Here is a 20,014-nt window from a genome sequence, read left to right on the forward strand (position 1 = left end):
ACACATGACACTGGTTCACCCAACTCTTTCTGTTATTCTTACACCCGAGTTTTGTTGTAGGAATCATTATCATCCAGCATAAAAGTGTCACCCATAACACATGAAATGTGGACCACCTCTCACTGCCAAGCTGTCCCTGTGTTGCGCTGCCAACTTGTACGTGGCTCTCTGCCTGACTAAAGTGTCTCCGAGGAGCACAGCAGTTCATTTTAAACCAGATGTGTTGTCTCCTCCCAGGCCAGAGTGTCATCATCGGTCCACAGCACATTTCCCACTGGAGGAAAATTAATTGATGATGGTTGTAGAATTTGTGGGTGGACCAACTCTGCAGTCATAATAAAGCCTTGTTCTGTGCAGGATCTGCACCTGTCCGGATTCACGCTATGCAAGAGGTGGGGTTCACAGCCATTTACATCTACTGGCCATTTAGAGTCTCGAATTAATGTGACCTGCATATGTTCGGACTGTGGAGGAGACCATTGCAGTGCAGAGGAAGCCCACACAGGCTCAGGCAGAACATGCAAGCTCCAGGCAGAGAGGCCATAGCCAGCCGGTGGATTTTGAACGTCTTACTGCGAGACAGCCGTGCTAATCACTACATGACCAGATTGACCCCGTTGGATTGTCAGTATATGCATTTGAAATAGTGAATATTCAAGAGGACTGAGTGTAAGTCTGGCTCACAAAACGCTCGCAGGCTGGGTAAATATTTACAGCACATTACAACGTTGTTACACAGTGGTGAAGTCACAAGGTCCGCATGAAATCTAAACAACAGTCTTAATTCCTGGCCATAACCCAAGCCACACGTTCTCCTCTCCTCAGCCAATTCTGAAAATTACAGTCAGAGTAAGGAACAGTCAAATCCTCTGAAGGACAACGCATCACACAAACTCTGCCTAATGAATTTACTTCCATAAAGAGCTGCCAGCTAATTCAGAGCCGAGGAACAGAGCAACGTGTCCGTCCCCAGACACAAATAATGTAGAAGGAGTTGGAGGCATTTTGATGTAGGTTTTTTTTTTTTTTCTTTTTTTTTTTTTTACAGGGGGGGGCAGTGTCAGCCGGCCGTCACTCTTTTCCAGTCAAAAATGAAACTGTGCTCTCATTGGTATTCAGGAAGCAGCACTGCTGCCCAGATCATCAGCAAAAGAGATGAAAGACGCCGGAACCTCTCTGGATGAGACTAAAATGATCAGGCCAGGAAAATCAGTGAGACAGCTGCTGTGCACAGGGAAGAACTGAACCAGTAACACAAGCTCTGAGCAGCACTGGGCAACATTTACAAAGTGAGAGCACATTGAAAACATGCACATCTGCATTTGAAGATTTGCGTGGATTGATATTTACAGGGATTGATCTATGATCTCCTGCCAGTGAAAACAGGTCTGCAGTTTGTCAGTTGGCTCCAATGTAAGGTAATATTCAAAATAAACACAGGACATACGGAGCCCTTTTGACGGACCACCTCTGTGGCATCTCTTCAAACACTGGGCGACTTCTTGTCAGTTCTCTGAGCAGTCAATACAACACCAACACAACAGTGTTGGTGGTTGTTGTCTGAAAAACATCTCCAGATTGTCTGATTTTATTCACTCAGGACAGATGAAAAAACATGCTAATTAATAATTCAGCTTTTGCTGAAAATCTACGCTCCAGTCGTCATCCAGTAACCCCTCACTTCCTGTGTACCTGTGAGCACCTCCCCCTGTTTCCTGGCAAAGCAATAGCAGTATATCTCCTGCACATCATTGCATGATAGATCAGATCTAATGTCGTCATTTCCCACAAACTACTTTTATAATATTTTACTTTGCTCCCTGTGACAGAAAAACTCAGCTAAAACGCACAAAGTGCAGTCAGCTGACGTGTTGACCACACTAGACGGCAGTAGACAAAGCGTTACGCAAGCCTGTTAAAGTATTCGGCAGCAATGCTGAAAGCGTCAGAGGGTCAAACAGAAATATCAAAACACCCACGCCCATTGTTTTCTGTGTAAAAGCCTGCGTTACGGGCTGGCATGTGGCGTCTTGTCAGGATGCTGTTTCCCAGAGGCGACACACAGCAGCTTCAAAAGAGCAGCAATTTTATCACATTAGCTTCCCGGATTGACTCGTCCCTGCTCGACGACTTCTTCTGTCTGCATAATGTGTTGAGTGTGAGCTCCAGGCCTCAATTGACCCACATCAAATGGTTGATGTGTGTTGCACTGTGCAGCTGTAGCTGTAAATACATACTGAAGATAAAACCCGATCGGATATGATATCCTTACTGGAGTTAGAACTCTGATCCACATCTCCTAGATTACCCCATTAACCCCTGGATCTGTACCTGGTCGGCTCGTCGGGTACTCCAACCACGGTTAACACCACCAGTCATGTTTTTAGAAGTTTGCTGCTCATGTGTCTTTTCCGTGCTGTAGGCCTACCAGCTGCAGGTCGGAGGTCAGTGATTTTATTGGTCATGTTTAAAGTTTGGAGGACATAAACTGATGGAGGGGAATTCAGAATCCACTCTGTTCCCATTCACTAGTTAATACTTGAAGGTGATTGGATATTAAGTTATCTGAGAAATTCTTAAGTGCAGGGTTGGCGTGTTGCCATTTATAAGCGCTCAGATATTTGGACAGAGGTCCGCACCGATTCTGTCTGTGTGCCAAAGCCTAACCCTTAAAATCCACTTGAAATCGCAGCTTTTAGTTTTACAATCACATTAAGTTGGGAAGTGATGTTTCCTAACTGTACCTATCGTGTATCTTTACCTTCAAAAAACTTTGTCCTATCTGTCCCTGTCCTCCTGCAGGTGTTCTTCAGAGCAGGGACTCTGTCCAAGCTGGAGGAGCAGCGGGACGTGAAGACCAGGAGGAACATCTCTCTGTTCCAGGCTGCCTGCAGGGGATACCTGGCCAGACAGGCCTTCAAGAAGAGGAAGGTAAGACTGTGGCACTGAGTGGGCTGGGATCACTCCGGTGTATCTGAAGGGTGTTGGTGTTTCCAACATTGCACCATGGCTTTTATAAAACTGGTATTTACTAGAGGAATATTTATTTATTTTAAGGTGGTTTTGTCCTCATCTGCCAACCCCTGTCTTGACTACATGGTTAATGTAATCAACGGAGCTTAATGCCATCGTCTCATGATAGTTCTGTTCTATAGTGTAAAGAGGTAAGATGGAGTCGCAGCTGTTGTGGCATTTGGACTATAAGTTCTTAATTAACTGTTGGGGAATACTTATTTGTTGTGGCCTGAGGAAAATACCAGAGAAGTCTTGAGAGAGCACGAAGCTGGCAGTCGTAAGATGATTTCCTCTGAGATGAACTCAAGCTACGTCTTTTATTTCCTCGTGGCTTCTTGTCATTTCACTCGTTCCCCTCCCCGCTGAACCGACGCTCTATTGTTGCAGTGAATCTGGGATTCCCCGGTGATCAACTGTCAGTCTGCCAAAGCCAAACAGGCCTGAAAGTTGCACTGTTCCTTTTTATAAAATACGGAAAAATGAAAGTTCGGGCACCTTTCTGCTCACTCAGGACGTCAAGATCTCACTGGGCCTTAAGTGACTCGTTAGGACTTGAAGGGCGGGTCAAGAACTGTCATCAGCTGACAATTCCCGATGACAGTTTCAGATCTGATAATTACTCTTGACTCTTCAAACCGTGACACAGGCTCTTCTTCAGGCAACTCACTGAGGGTCTGAACAAGAAGCTAATTGATGCCTATAAAGCAGAGAAGCTTTAAAAAGACATCAAAGCTCTTCCGGCTTGAAATCTGCAATGTCATTAAGAAATGACAGTTATGGGAAGTGTGGAAGTCGAGACGAAATCTGGATGACCAAGAAAACCTCGAGATAAAACTGTTTGTCTGCCGGACAGAAAGGAAGTCAGAACATCACATGACTGCAAAGAACCTGGAGGAAGGTCCGTCTGACACGAGAGGAAACCTTACCTTTGACCTCATCATAAAAGTCAGTGTCCGCTAAATATCGGCACATTCTGGATGCCGATGACTGAATGAAAGGGAAGGTGAAAAGCGGCTTGGTCCTACAGCAGGACACAGTGAGCACTGAGAATCTGCAGGTAGATTTTAAACAATATAAAATAATTCAGAGTTCACGTGATCTGCAGGAAGAGACTAGAAAGACTCTCGGGGATTTAAAACCGTCAGCCAAAAAATAATGACGTTTTAAGGCGCATATACAATTACTGTAATTACACTGCTCTTGTCACTTTCTTAATTTACTGAAATAAAACGTGACATTTCATTAACATCTGAAGAAAAGCTTAATGTTTTAATGTGTGTTTTCTGCAGTGGCTGTATTTACATCATCATTTTCACTCCAATAATCAACAAAAATATGTAATTTGCCCAAACACCTGTTCACCTACTCACTCATGCATTTATCCAATCAAGTGATCACGTGCACGTGCACGTGCACGGCATAAAATCCTGCGGATACGGGCCTGGAGCTTCAGTTCATGTTCACATCAAACATTGGCGATGGGGGGGAGTGTATATCTAGATGTACGCTCACTGAGCACTTTATTAGGAACACCACACTAAAACTGGGTCGTTCCTCCTTTTGCTCTAGAACAGCCTCAGTTCCCAAAGGTGGAGACTGGGGGGAGGGGGCATGAGTTACCATGGCGATGTAAGAGGTAAACCTGTTAAACCCGGGGGTTTGAACTTCACGAAAACCCCAAATCCTGCTTCCTCGTTCAGACGGGAGCTTCATGTTGTTGTCACTGTGGTTATTTTAAAGGCACATCATGACATTTCAGATTTATTAGACGCTTCACAGTGAAATGAAAAGGACTTCAAACCCAAGGAGAAGCTTTTACAGTGTAGCCAAATGAGCTTTTTGGATGCTTTACAAGTTACCCTTGTAGAGGACTTTGTCTTCGCAATTTTCTTCTCTCTGCACTCTGTTGGTCTGGTGTGTGTGTGTGTGTGTGTGTGTGTGTGAGAGAGAGAGAGTGTGTTGTTCCACCAGAGTGAGCCTGACAAGTGGAAACATTGCTGCCGTGCATTGACTGCCTCTTAAAGATGCCAGTGGGGATCTGTTGACTTTGTGTGTGTGTGTGTGTGTGTGTGTGTGGGTGTGTGTGTGTGTGTGTGTGTGGGTGTGTGTGTGTGTGTGTGTGTGTATTACTTCACAGAAGTTTTGAAGTTGCTTGTGGAAGTTTTTCGCGTGTGAACACACAGTTCAGTTGGTACACAGTTTTTGTATATCTTGTAAATGTGTGTGTGTGTGTGTGTGCGCTTTGGGTCCCTGTCCTCCTCTCATTACCATTTTGGTTTATTCTTTCTTGCCGCGCTGGGCTCAGGCCTGCCAACTGAAATTACTTTTCAAGGGCATTTGGGTTTCACTTCACTACTCTGTCGCCCCTGAACGACTCAGTTTGAGCCTCAGCTCTCGGGGTAAATTGTCATCTCCTGTAATTGATGTCATTTGGGACTAGGTTCATGTCTTCGTGACCACTGAAAGCCACTAGTTGCTAATGTTGGTTGAACAGAAAGTTTAATCTGTCAGATACTTCTTTTAATTACCTGATTGCTTTTAGCAGTTTTTAGCTTCTTTTTGAAGCCAGTCACGGCTCGTGCAGATCTGATGGTCGGGGGAACACAGCGGCTGAAAGCTAGTTCCAGTTCCCCCTGTTCAGTTTGAACTCTCTCTTTAACTGACCAGCTCCTGCAGTCTGCAGTATGTCGTATGTAATACCCAAGGAGCTTTTGTATCCACGTCTGCACTGCACTCCTTTGTTCCCAGATGGAACCATCTCAGTCTTGTCTTTGTTTAGTCTCTTCCCTGGTGTCCTGAGACTCGAGCTCGGGGCGCAACAGCATCCCAACACATACAGCACACAAATACTACGCACACACCCTGGCAGCGTTGTCATCATATCATTATGTTTTCTTGCAATACAATGTGTTTTTAAATGAAAGCTGAACACAGAGAAACTCTGCAAAACGGGTTCAACGACATTTAATCTTGACAAGAAAGTAGGAAGTGCAATAATGGGTTTCGAACAGAGTATATATGCAAAACTACGGGGCAGTGGAGGGGCAAAGGAGCGGCAGGAGAAATCGAATCAAAACTTTAATTTGTTTTGTGCTGACTCATTGTTTCCTGGTTGATAAAAACGCCCATATATACTCAGAAAGGTAGATTTAAATTTGCTTAGGCCCACTTTCTATTGCCACAACACGCAGTCAATTAGTTTGTTCCTCCATCGAGTCTCTCTGCCTGCTCTGGGGAACCTCCCCCGTTTCCTTCCATGTCCTCCCCCCTCCCCCCCCTCGCCTGGAGGAGCGGCGTTCACAGCACTGAAAATAAATGAGAAGGAGAAGAAGGAGAATGAGAAAAGGGAGGAAAGCTGGAGAAAGAGTAGAGGAACAGAGGAGATGCTCGGCTGCTTGGAGGCCCTGCAGTCTCTCCCTCTCCTGGTTCTCATGGGGAACAGTTCAGAGTGGAGGAACATGGGGTGGGGGGGGGGATCCCTCCGCCTGACACCAGCACTGAGTCTCATTAAATAGTTCCCTGAAGACAGAACGCAGTAACCAGGTTACTACAGTGCAAGTAAACACCTCCTCCGCTTACCTGAGTAACCTGGATACTTGTGTTCATGTAAACAGACTGAATGACGGAGGATCAGACTCTCTTTCAGGCGCAGCTACAGGAAGTAGAGAGCAGACACAAGCCACAGCAGAAGACTCACTAAAGTAAAAATATATTAGCTCCGTGTAGTTTCAGGCAAAGTGTAAGAAAACGAATTTTTCTAGAATTCCAATCAGACATTCAGGATGGAACTGAAACCAGGGGAAACGTGTAGCACGCTCAGCTTTTCCTTTTTGTTTGATGACGTTTTCTAACATTTTTAATGTTTTTAAAGATAATTTCTTTTTCAAACATTTAAAAAGGTAGTTATATATATATTTTTATATAATTGTTGGTCCACTTGTTATACCTTTAGTGGCCCACAGGTTGGGGACCACTGCTCTAAACGTATCTGTCCTGCTGTGAACATGTTGGTCTCAAAAACAAACAGGAAAAAGATAAATGTTTGCAGTGCTGTTTCCATCCTTCCTCGTTTTAAAGCCGTATGACAAGCCTTCATGTTTCTAAGACTTCTTTTCTACTTAGATCAAGCTGAGACGTTGTTGAATATCACATCTTTAAACAAGTTTATGAATCTGCTGTAACTAAGTGAAAGTGTCTCTGATGAGCAATATTTCCATCGCCGGTCTTCACTGCGGAGAGCAATCTGTCCCGGTTGTGTGTTATGAATGGCTCTCCAGATTACCTGCAGTTAGGGAAGATTTCTCTGAACGCCTCTTCAACAAGCTGCCAGAGCAACACTGACACTTTAATTTGTGCAGCCATCATTCAATCAACCAGCACTTGGATGTGAAGGTGAAGGAAAGAACTGACAGATTTTAGTGCACGCGTGATTATAGAGGGTGGGTGAGTGCTGACGAGTCCTCTCTTTGATTAGGTTTCTCCTGTCATGGAGAAAATGGCTGAGGAAAGACTGTCTTGTCGTGATTTGCTTCAACAAATGGCAACAGAGTTGGAAATTAATCTTCATCAAAGAACAGTCAGGGTTTTCAGTTTAAGATTTGCACAACATGTCTTATTTGCGAGAAGCCGCATGAAAAGATTTTTTTTTATTTCATTCTCAAACAATATTCACAATGCAAATGCAAACATCTGGTGTCCAATAAATCCACTCAGGGAGGAACATTCAGTAGAAGCTGGTTCTTCCCGTCCCACAGTCTCTCCCCGGCGGCGATGGAGAGATACCGATGAGTCGACACTGTCCCGGACAGCAGTGCGTCATCAGCGGTGACCTCATGCTGGATGTAAAATCATCATAACAGATTCACACTCAAGATCAATCCTCCACAATATCGATGTCCCGCCTCAACTCTCTGTGTTAAAGGAAGTACGTCACTAGAAAGACAAAGCCTCTGTGAAGCTCTTGTGTCATGGACTGGAACAGTAAAAAATGTTAAAATTGAACTTTATTCTTCATCCATGTCCGTGGAAAATATTGAAAACGCTGAACAACACTCTCCTTCGTGTCCGAGCAGCTTTACAGTGACTTTAACATCCTGTGGGATGATGAACATTTTCCTGTTGCACTGCAAACAGCTGCAGCTTTCACTACTTTACCGTCTCTGGGTCTTATTGTCTTCCGTGCACTGTGGGCATGGCAACACGCTGTCATGGTGACGAGGGGCGCTTGAATCAAGGTTTAAGAAAATCAAACTCTACCAGGGGCTCATTAAAAAAACGCTTTGTCACAATACGGCAGCAAAGTGCTGGACACTGTCCCCTCTTCAATATGACTGTATGTCTCTCATTGGCTCTCTCAGTTGTGGCTCGTGTGACATCACAGACACTGCGTCCATATTTCTTCTATAGACACTTCACCACATGGGAAAACACTCGGTGCCCTTTGGTTACAGTACAAATGCAGTGTGTGTGTGTGTGTGTGTGTTATTGCACCACACTGTATTCAGACTTGTGTTTTTCTTCTGTCTAATATAGTTGTGTGTGTGTGTGTGTGTGTGTGTGTGTGTGTGTGTGTGTGTGTGTGTGTGAGACAGATCCAGGACTTGGCCATCCGCTGCATCCAGAAGAACATAAAGAAGAATCGTGGCGTCAAAGGCTGGCCGTGGTGGAAGCTGTTCACCACCGTCAGACCTCTGATCGAGGTGCAGCTCACTGAGGAACAGATCCGCGGGAAGGACGTGCGTACAAACACACACACACGCACACACACACACTCACACTCTTTTGAGTTGTTTCTCTAGAGTCACAGCTAGTGAACAGGAATAGCAAACATCTTTCCGGTGGAATGTCAGACTGATGGATTTTTGAAGGCTGATGTAGACTTTAAATAGAAGTAGACATCATTGAGTTTTATGTCTGCGGCAGTTTGCTGTAAATTTAACATATCCGCATCAAAATATCCTTGAAAGTATTTCCAGGATTTCATTTCCTTTCTTTATCATTGAAATACCTGGAATTTTAACCAGTCTGAGTCTAAAACTCGGATTTGTGTTAAAGATTTAACAAGGATGTTTAAATATTTAATCAATCAGACTGCATCATCTCTGTCAGCAGGAACGTAGGTAACACCCACAAGTCACACCCTTACAATTTATCAAATATCACTTTATATGCTGATTAATTCACTTCATCTGCTGCGTCGTCACAAGCATCAACATCTTCTGTCGTTTCTCTCTCAGGAAGAGATTCAGCAGCTGAAGCAGAAGCTGGAGAAGGTGGAGAAAGAGAGGAACGAGCTGAGACTCAACAGTGACCGTCTGGAGAGTCGGGTACGAACACACACACACACACACACACACACACACACATACATACACACACACATGAACACAGACGTGTACAGAAGAGGATTTGGATCTTGTCTGAGACTATTCTTCTTTTCTTGACAGAGTAACTCTTATAAGGTATATATTAATGTGTGTGTGTGTGTGTGTGTGTGTGTGTGTGTGTGTGTGTGTGTGTGTGTGTGTGTGTTGCAGATCACAGAGCTGTCATCAGAGCTGGCTGATGAGCGGAACACCGGGGAGTCGGCCTCCCAGCTGCTGGAGACCGAAACTTCTGAGAGACTCCGTCTGGAGAGAGACATGAAGGAGCTGCAGGTAGAGACCGGAGGGGGCGTGGCCGACTTTCACTGTTGTTTTTCTTTTACACTCTAAAAACACGGGTTTGACGAGTAGTGTGTCTGATTAATGCACATGTGGGACAGAAACAGCAATAGGCCACACCCCTCGTGACATCATACCCAGGTCCCACCCAGAGCCTCATAGATGAGAGAGTTACAACATAGCAGATCACTTGACTTGTATACGCTGCAGAAATGTTTCTAATACTGATTTAAATCTCTACAATACTCTACTACGCTGCTAATAATATTTCCAACCACGCCCCTCTGACTGCAGCAGGCTCCACCCCTTTTGGAAGTCTAATTCATTTAGAATAGTGGTTAAAATCTAATGAATATCAGGGTTCAAATCCTACTTTCAGCTCACGCTCAATAAGTGAGATGACAAATTAAGTGAAGTTTTACAAAGGTCAAGAGAGCCCATAGATTTTAGCTCTAAAAGGTCTCTTAATAAAAAAGTCTCTTGGCTGGTTTCAGTCTGATGAACGCCGCCCGGCCACGAGCAGCTGCACACACAGACATGACAGCTTCAGCCGTGTCAGCGGTGGAAGAGGAGACAATTAGAAAGTATCCAGCTGTCACCACAGCAGGAAGTCAGATACTAGAAAACTTATTTCTAAATCAAAGCGGGGAAGTGAAGGGGGAGGTGATCGTCATGGCGATATAAGATGACGGAAACATTAAAGCCGATAGTAGTTAATGTCACACTGACCCTAAACACACATCAGAAGGAGCTGAAATTAAACTTGTGGCTCCTTAAGTCTTGACCTAAAAACAGCAGTGAACATGTGAGCACTGCCCTGAAAACAAGTCTTTTTTTATGTATAATTTTCCTTTCTTTTTACTACCCCCCCCGGGGCAGTGGTTGCTAGATGGGGGGGTTGTAGCAAGTCTCGAACAAAACACCTGCAATGAAATTACATGCAACTGCGATTTGTCTAAGTCAGACTGCAGGAGCCGGGTGTGAGCTGAGTGCAGCTCTGACTGAAGGGATCACTTCACAGCCGTAAACTCTCTCACTGGACTGTATACATGGCATTTAAGTGCAGTATTGAACCTGAGCCTGTCCCTATATCCACTCAGTGTTTAATCTCCCATCAGCCACCACTGCACCGACACCTGCACCAGTGACACCATCCTGTCATTCATCCGCGGACGCAGTCTGTCTCCAAGCTTCACTCTGGTTCTCTGTCATCTACCAGCAGCCTCTTCTCCTGCTTCCCCTGTGTGTGTGTCTCACAGCCACACACACACACACGCGCACACACACACACACAAACACACACACGCGCGCACACACACACACACACACAAACACACACAGACACAGTGATGGCTGTAATTTTGAAATCACATTGTCAGGCCATTTCTCCACCGCTGCTCCCTCGATCCATTTAGTTCACGATTTGACATTTTTGACATGAGTTGTTTCTCAATTTTTATGTGGAGGGGGGAGAAGTGGGAGGTTGGGGGGGTGGGTGGGGGGGGCGTTCAGATAGATTCATCCAGTGACTGCTCGGATGGCCGTGGAGAGGGGCTGCCTACAAATGGCCTGGCTGCTAGAAATGTGGGATGGATTTTTCTTGTCTTGTTGTGTTTGTGATGGAGGGAGCGGCACAATGGAGCATTCTGGGTATTCACACAGAGGGAAAGTCACGAAGGTGTGGACCATCGTTGACCAAACTGAAATGAGACGGTTGGTTTTTGTACCGTTACCTGTTGAACTAGAGCTGAAACCAAATACTTACATTTAAAAGTCTAATCCTCAGGCTGTGTGTCGGTGTTGTTCGCTGCCACATTATTTTCACTACCGGAGTGCAATGAATCCTGGGATAGGCCGGGCCGTGACGGATCCGCCCGTTGGATCCTCCATTGTCCAGGAAAAGTAGGACGGCCTGGTCACGCCGCTGTGACGCAGTCGCTCCTCGAATGCAGCCTCCGAAGGAAGCGGCCCCTGAGCTGCAGCACAGCTTTGAGTTTCAGTCACGCAGCCCTCATTAACTCCACATGTTACAGCTCTGATAGGGCAGCAACTTCGTCAGTGAAGCTCTCGCCCTTTCAGTCGCTTAGCAACATGGCCTTTGCATCCCGTTGACCGGTGGACAGTTACTTCTCTGGCAGCAGAGGATGACTCTTTCAGTTCTGACCGGCTCACTGAGTCAGGCCTCTTACTCCACTGGCTGGGTTCAGCTGACACTAGGAGAGGTTCAACCCACGGTTACAGCTTCAAATGACAGGAGTCCGACTCCAGGACCGGTGTGTGGTCAGTAACTGGCTCTGACCCTCGTGAGTGACGTCTCAACTCGAAACCCCAGCAGCTCTTACAAACAGCATCATTAAAAACCACCTGTTATCACTTCACGATGAGTCCGGGGTTCACCTCCGGAGACAGATGTGTTCACAGCTTCTTCCTGTCTCTCCCTCCAGGCCAAGTTCGACAGCATGAAGAAGCAGATGGAGTCCATGGAGATGGAGGTGATGGAGGCTCGACTCATCAGGGCCTCGGAGCTCAATGGAGAGATGGATGATGACGACACAGGTCAGACACACTCCTCCAACACATAGACACCGTGGACAAAATAACAGAAACACTCCAGCACAGTTGCTCAGTTGTCATGGAGATAAAATTTCCAACTTATTTTCACACATGAAGAGATAAAAAATGATCCTGGCAACAGAAATGTCCCCTTGCCTCTCTGGGCTTCTGTAGATTTCAAATAAGTTGAAATATTTGTTTTGTGGTTGAAGCTTCAAGTTTATGTCTATGTTGAAACTCTGGAACATTTTAGGCTTAATTGATCATTTTCATCACAGAATCAAAAAGTCACAACAAAATTGAATCAACATCTGTCTGACAAAATTTCACAGAAGGTTAAAAACCAGTTGCATTGAGTTACTTTAACAGAAAATAGAGTTTCTGTTTTTTCCTTTGCACCGTGAGTGTTTTCCAAACACAGAGCAACTGTATTGACGAAAAAGGAAAGGTGATCACAATAAGTCTTTCAACAATAATAACTTCATTTGGTCACAATAACAAACATCTGGTTGGATGAACACCACCTGACAAGCTTGTATCATCAAACTTGTGTTGTTGTGTGTGTGTGTGTGTGTATATGTGTGTGTGTGTGTGAACTATACGGACACACACTCCCACACAGACGTTCTAATAGTGGTAATTCACTCTGAGAGAAAAGGCCAGCGTGTGTTCTTCAGTGGAGGTGTGGGAGCTGCAGGGGTGGTGTGTCCGCCTGGTGCTCTGACAAAAGCCAAGAAAAATCCAGTCTGAAGGAGTACTTTAGAAATGGATCAGTTAAAAGTGAAAAACGAAGCGAGGATATTCAGCCCCGGGCCCCCTGCCCCCCCGCCCCCTGCGGTCAGGCCACCGGCTGCCTTTGTGATGGATTGAAAATTGAATGTTGAAAAGTGGCTTTTTGTTGCGTAGGTTTGAACAGCTTTGCTTGTTTGTACCCGAGCGCTGCTTTCACTCAGCGACTCTATCATGAAGGTCTTCCTCATGTCACTCGAAGCACATTTAGTTATGTGTAAGTTGAGTCATAACGGTATTTTTTAGTCTTATAAAAACGCAGCCGAGGAGAAATAAGCGGCTGACTGTGAACGTGCTGATGTGACAGGAGGGGAGTGGAGGCTGAAGTACGAGCGAGCCATCAGGGAGATCGAGTTCACCAAGAAGAGACTGCAGCAGGAGTTTGACGACAAGCTGGAGGTGGAGCAGCAGAACAAACGGCAGCTGGAGAGGAGGGTGAGCGGACACACACACACACACACACACACACACAGTAACGACCACCATGCAGCGTCACTCTCTCTGTGTGTTGTGGAATTCATTGATTTTAATTTTAAGTTTTCAAGCAGAATTGAATTAAATCAATTTCAATACATTTATCATCCGTGGTGCGAGATAAGACTCTTCCCAAATCATCAACACTCAGTCTTTGCCATGAAATTACCATTGAATTTTGTTGATATCATTCACCTAGTCGACGCGTAGGCCTCTTGACTTTTCCTCTTGTGCCTCCAGCAACTCAAATTTTTCACTTTTTCAACGTCTATTAAATCGATTGGCTCGAAATTTCATTATTAAACACTTCCATGGCTCCCGGGTCATTAGGTGTATCTTAATATTTCTTTCCCAGCGGACTTATTACAGGAACTTCCTGTCTTCAGTCTTAAGTTAAGACGGGAAGCGTATAAGACAGGATTTGTTGTAATTTGTTAATACAGAAGAATTTCTTATCTCACTTTAAGAAGCCTGTCTTACCTCAGGAGAGGAAATCCTAAATACTCATTCCAACATCGTTTATCAACTTTTATGTCTGTTACCTAGCAACCAGTGCTACTTTTTCTCATTTCATCCCACTGAGGTGTTTTGGTAACACATCAGATTTCTCACTGAAACAAACAAAAAAATGGCCGCTTCACTCTGAAAATCTCTCTCGGCAAAAAAAAAAGATAGGCTCTGCAAGTTAGGAAGTTTCTGTGATACGGCCCCAGTTCAGATTTTTGTGTGTGTGTGTATGTGTGATTGTGCAGATCAGCGACCTGCAGGCCGATAACGAGGAGTCCCAGAGAAACATCCAGCAGCTGAAGAAGAAAACTCAACGACTGACGGCCGAACTGCAGGACACCAAACTTCACCTGGAGGGACAGCAGAGCCGCAACCACGCACTGGAGAAGAAGCAGAGGAAGTCAGTACACACACACACACACACACACGCATACACACACACATACACATGTCTGAGCAGGTGTCTGTAGACACACCTGACTTCACACACACTGAGGAGGGTCCAGTGGTTTTCCTGTAGTATCAGTAATAGTAAAGAGAAAACTGTTGTGTTCCAGATTGTTTGTAGCTTCGTGCTGTGCAGAGAGTGTGAACATCCTTGTGTGTGTGTGTGTGTGTGTGTGTGTGTGTGTGTGTGTGTGTGTGTGTGTGTGTGTGTGTGTTTGCCTGCAGGTTTGACGGTGAGCTGAGTGCAGCCCAGGAGGAGGTGCAGAGGGAGAAGAGCCTGAGGGAGAAACTCGCCCGAGAGAAGGACATGCTGACCGGAGAGGCCTTCAGCCTCCGGCAGCAGCTCGAGGTTCGTCTCTGTTCAGTCCAGTTTTTTGGTTCTCATCATGTAATAAGAACCAGAACCAGTTAGTGACAATTCTCACAACCGTAAAATGCAGTGCATGCTGGGATTGTTTCTTTTGTTGCATTGGGCAGTAAGTGTAGTAAATGTGTCATGCATCAGTTTTAAAAACTTATAGTTTAACATATTTTATTTAGTCTGTGGAAACTTGTGGATCTTTCTTCATGTCTGTTAAAGCTCTGCAGGTTTGCAGCATGCATGTCTACACAGAATGTGTTTGAAATCATAAACCCAGGTTGTGTGTGTGTGTGTGTGTGCGCGTGTGCGTGCGTGCGTGCGTGTCTCATACCGACCTGCTGAGCTGAGTAAATAACTGCTCAGCCATCTCTCTGTCCCTGTGCCGTGTTCAAACTGTAATCCCCTGACGGCTCCCTCCCTTCTGTTCTGACTGAAACCATCTGTCCTGCAGGACAAGGACCTGGAGGTGTGTGCAGTCAACCTGAAGCTGGACCAGCTGGAGGCTGAGCTGCAGGACCTCAACTCCCAGGAATCCAAAGATGAGGCATCGCTGGCCAAGGTTCCTGCTTGTGTTGTGTTTATTGCTGTACTGAAACTTGAAACTATGTACTGCATGAATATATATGTATGATGTATAATGTTTGATTTATTGTTCAGGTGAAGAAGCAGCTTCGCGACCTGGAGGCCAAGGTGAAGGACCAGGAGGAGGAGCTGGATGAGCAGGCCGGCACCATCCAGATGTTAGAACAGGTACAGACTCACACACACACACACACACACAGCAGAAAACATTAGCATTAGTTTGGAGTGAGTTGAGATAGATGCAAGTTCAAAATTCAGTCTCCTGTAGCTTTTGTTTTCATGAGCTCCTGAGAAAAATATCCGGCTCTTCAGCTGCTAAAAGCAAATCAAAACAATGAGCTTAAAGAAGCTAAAAAGAAAAAGAAGCTAAGTGACTCCATAGAACTGAGAGGAACTGTGGAGCTGGTCAGGCACTTCTGATGGAGTGTACCGGCGCCTTAAGTCATTGCTTTGTCGGCTTAAAGACAGAATAGAGCAGGGATTTACCAAACTGCTTTTCCAGCACCTTAACATTTACCGGCAGCGTGTCAGGTCCCTTGTACATGATCAGCAAAGTGTTCTTTTAAGCCACAGGTGATTGCGGAGCGTAAAGTGTCTGTTTTTCTTCCAGGCCAAGCTGCGTCTGGAGATGGAGATGGAGCGTTTACGTCAAACCCATTCCAAGGAGATTGAGAGCAAAGACGACGAGGTGGAAGAGATCAGACAGTCGTGCAGCAAGAAGGTGAAGTTCATTACACTCACATGCTCACGTTTCACTGCACACTGTTGTTTCAGTTCGCTGTGATTTAAAGTCTGAGGGGAAGCAGGTGTAAAAATGTGGAAAACCATTTATACTTTGCTGCTTCTTCACTCCTGAAGGCAGTCCAGATCAGAAAGGAACCAATCAAATACGGTCAAAACTGAACTGAAGCCGCTGACACGAGATTTCCTGACGTTTAGTTCCTGCAATAATATTCTATATTGATTTATCTATAATGTCTGAATTGAGAATCTTCCCCCACCTCACCTGAAGATGATTATTATACTTTTCTCCTGTTGAGAGACACAAACAGTCACACATCAGTCACTTCCTCTTTAGCGATGTTGTCCACTAAATAAAAGCGTTGCAGCAATGCTTTATTTTAAGCCACTGTGAGCTTTTATTCTGACAGGAAGTTCTAAAGGTTCTGTCTGAAATAGCCGACCTACGATGTGTGATATGAAAAACAAAAAAAAAACTGACTGTGGGCCACGGCTCCACATGTGAACAGTGATGAAGTAAATTCAAGCTGCATTTATGTCAATCAATTTCTAAAAATAAGTCTTTGATTGTGTTCTGGACGCCATCTAATGGATTACAAAATAATCCTGTATCAAGATGTGAGACTAAAGGGGGCGGAGCTTTTGCTGTCAGGGCACCACGCCTCTGGAACAAAACTCACAAAATCAGTATCATCTTTTAAATCGCTTCTAAAAACACATTTCTGTCACAAAGCTTTTAAATCATTTATTTTAAATATTTCACATAGTTTTACATTGTTTGCTTGTGTTTCTATTTTTATTGTGTTTTTATGGTTTTATTTTTATCTTGAGTAATTTGTTTTCATGTGTTTGTTGTTTGTTTTGTTATTCTATCCTTGTGATCTCTGATTTTGATAAGTGCTCTATAAATAAACATTATTATTATTATTTAGTTTCATTGCTTTTCAGATATGAGCAACAGGAGCCCTTAGCATGTTTAGCATCTTAGCTAGCTGTTCAGTAGCACATCAGAGACAGATCGTTATCTGTAATCACACCCTCTTTTCGAGGTGATCACATGTCACCGAGACACTTCTGTTTCCTGATCCGTCCCTGCTTTAATGTTGTTGCTGATGCCGTTTGCTGTTAACACGTTCTCCGTGTTTTACCTGCTGCTCGCTCTCTCTCTCTCTCTCTCTCTCTCTCTCCGTCACCGTGTGCCGCCACTTTGCTTGTTGGAATCTGGCTTCATCTTTTTTCAGCTCTGTTACCGTCGCTGTTATTAATGCTGTTTTGTGTTTGTTTTGCTTTGTCAGTGCCGACACCCCATCGCTGCCCTCCGCTGATGGAGGCCTCATTAGCCCACACACCATCACATAATTAGGTTTTTCTACACTTACACGAGCTGGGAATACTCCACAGTGACATTTACACACTGATGTATTATTTAATGAAGGATTGAGCTGAATAAATAAATGATGGGAGATTTTTTGGAGAGTGTTAGAATTCATCTATTTTTACAGCCAATGTGATAATGAGTTATTGGTTTTGAATATCTCCACATCTAATAGATGAATTGGCACAAAATGTAGTGCAGATACTATTACAATCCATGACGATAATCACAATAATTGATTATTGTCATAGTTCAGCAGTTTTTGTGATCAGATAGAACTTTGGATTTACTAATTTCTCTGTGTGTGTGTGTGTGTGTGTGTGTGTGTGTGTGTGTGTGTGTGTGTGTGTTTAGCTGAAGCAAATGGAAGTCCAGCTTGAGGAAGAGTACGATGAGAAGCAGAAGGTGCTGAAGGAGAAGAGGGAGCTGGAGTCGAAGCTTCTGTCAGCTCAGGACAAGGTAACCGCTCGGCGACCACAGTCTGATGGATCCCAGTCCTGTTGGACCTGGATCCGGATCACCGGTGTGAATCACGACACCGTCTGGCTCATGCAGAGTTGGATGGTAACAGATCGGCATTGATTTTATTTGCACTTCTACTCCTGAGGTGTGTGGGCGGAGATGTAGGGGGGTTTATATAATTGGAGTCATTATTACTGGCTCGTTAAAATATTTATCTGTCTCTGCCGACTGCAGTTAGAGACACACAGAGACACTGATGAAGGTCAGGCTGATGTCCAACTGAGACATCCAGGGAACAGAGAGGACGGTGGCCTCTGCAGCCAAACCAGTCCATTATTGTTGATATTATTGATTATTGACATGTTGATCATGTCACTTTGAGCTTTTTCTTTCCCAATTCTCAAAACTTCATCAACAAAGTTTCGTTTTTGATCAGAAAAGGTTCAAGACTTACACTTTTCTAGAGCTGAAACAATTGATCAATTAGTTGATCGACAGAAATTGACTCAGCAACTTTTTTGATGAGTAATATGAACGCAATAATAAAAATAAGGATTGGTTGATCTGATTTTCCAGCTCTACTGCTCTTCCACATGTAAATTTAATTTGTAAAATTGAACTGAAATGTGGTCGCACTAAATTCAACTGGGAAAATGAATCGAGTCTTTGGCCGATCTCTGATCACACCTCACCTGTGCCTGTTTTCACCTGTGCCTGTTTTCCAGGTGAGAAGTGGCGACATAGAGACCGAGAAGCGCTTGAGGAAGGACCTGAAGAGAACCAAAGCTCTGCTGGCCGACGCCCAGATCATGTTGGACCACATCAAGAACAACGCACCGAGCAAGAGAGAGATCGCCCAGCTCAAGAATCAGGTGCGTGACAGCACACGTTCATGGATGTAACTACGTCCTGACGACTGTCGGTCACATGCTCGAGATCTCCTTTCAAATTAAAACTCCAAACGCGAGCGTCATGTGTATTTATAGATCTCTGAGTCGGATGTGACAATCATTTAAAATAAAAAACTGTAACTGCACATGATGCAAACCATTCTAGATCACTGGTTCCCAGCCCAGGTGCCTCTTCAACCACAGGGTGATATTTCCTTCTCAGACTGGTTCATTTGAAAAGTTTCGGTCCCAAAATTTGAGAAAAAAGCAGCAGCCAATGTTTCTGCTTCTACTTTCCAATCCTCGGATTTATGTTGTGATTGGTCGGCTCTGACCCTCAGGCTGGAAACCACCGCTCTTTATGGGGTTCTCAAAAATATGTGTATGTGTTGTCTAGAATAAGGAAGTGGACCAGAATCGATCGACCGTGTTACAGAATGTGACTGTGCTCATGATTTAACACATGTTGGTGTTGAGTTACTCTGAACTGATGCATTTCCCTCCATTTCTGTGTCCGTCCCAGCTGGAGGAGTCCGAGTTCACCTGTGCGGCTGCAGTTAAAGCTCGTAAGTCCATGGAGGTGGAGATCGAAGACCTGCACGTGCAGATGGAGGACATCTCCAAAACGAAGCAGGGGGTCAGTACGGCTCTCCTCATTCCTCCTCCATGACCCAGTTTAACGATGAAGTTTTTACTGCGTGTCGTTGTTAAAGAGGAAGGGAAAAGCTGAAGCTGTCACAGCCTGTGGAAACGGTCGTCAGTGGTGATGGCGTAGGTTGTGTTTTTGAGGCTTTTATGAGGCTGCACCATCTGTGGTGGTAGGAAGCTGCAGCAGACATGTCAGCTCACTGCCTTTAGCCAGAGATGAGGGGTTAGAGGACACAGCTGTTCCCTCAGAGCTCGTCCTCTCACTCCCACCGTTCTTATTTTCTTGGGGAACGGGGGGATTTTTCTTATTTCCCTGTAAAAATCCACATTTTTATTCTGTCTCTTTCTTCACAACTTTAGTTTTCACTTCCTTTTTCTTTCCTTCCCATCTCAGCCTCTCCTCATCTATTTTGACCTTTATGTTTTTCTGTCCTTTTGGCATGACTTCTCTCACTTCCTGCCTTGTTCCCATGGCGATCTGGTTCCATGTGTCGGTCAAACTGCCTTT

The 20,014-nt window shown here is 44.7% G+C and overlaps 1 protein-coding gene across 1 annotated transcript in view; it reads left to right on the forward strand.

Annotated features, from left to right (window-relative positions):
• Window positions 1-20,014, forward strand: part of LOC111234779 (unconventional myosin-XVIIIa-like) — a 100,848-nt gene that overhangs the window by 60,403 nt on the left and 20,431 nt on the right. The window contains exons 21-34 of the mRNA XM_022762967.1: window positions 2,803-2,931; window positions 8,607-8,750; window positions 9,252-9,341; window positions 9,552-9,671; window positions 12,122-12,233; window positions 13,327-13,454; window positions 14,246-14,400; window positions 14,673-14,796; window positions 15,260-15,367; window positions 15,466-15,558; window positions 16,001-16,111; window positions 17,861-17,965; window positions 18,694-18,840; window positions 19,382-19,495. Coding sequence (XP_022618688.1) covers window positions 2,803-2,931; window positions 8,607-8,750; window positions 9,252-9,341; window positions 9,552-9,671; window positions 12,122-12,233; window positions 13,327-13,454; window positions 14,246-14,400; window positions 14,673-14,796; window positions 15,260-15,367; window positions 15,466-15,558; window positions 16,001-16,111; window positions 17,861-17,965; window positions 18,694-18,840; window positions 19,382-19,495 — 1,680 coding nt within the window. The remainder of the gene's footprint in view (window positions 1-2,802; window positions 2,932-8,606; window positions 8,751-9,251; window positions 9,342-9,551; window positions 9,672-12,121; window positions 12,234-13,326; window positions 13,455-14,245; window positions 14,401-14,672; window positions 14,797-15,259; window positions 15,368-15,465; window positions 15,559-16,000; window positions 16,112-17,860; window positions 17,966-18,693; window positions 18,841-19,381; window positions 19,496-20,014) is intronic.

This window comes from Seriola dumerili, unplaced genomic scaffold (genome assembly GCF_002260705.1).
Source record: "Seriola dumerili isolate Sdu_G_001 unplaced genomic scaffold, Sdu_1.0 BDQW01000458.1, whole genome shotgun sequence".
Taxonomy (NCBI): Eukaryota; Metazoa; Chordata; class Actinopteri; order Carangiformes; family Carangidae; genus Seriola; species Seriola dumerili.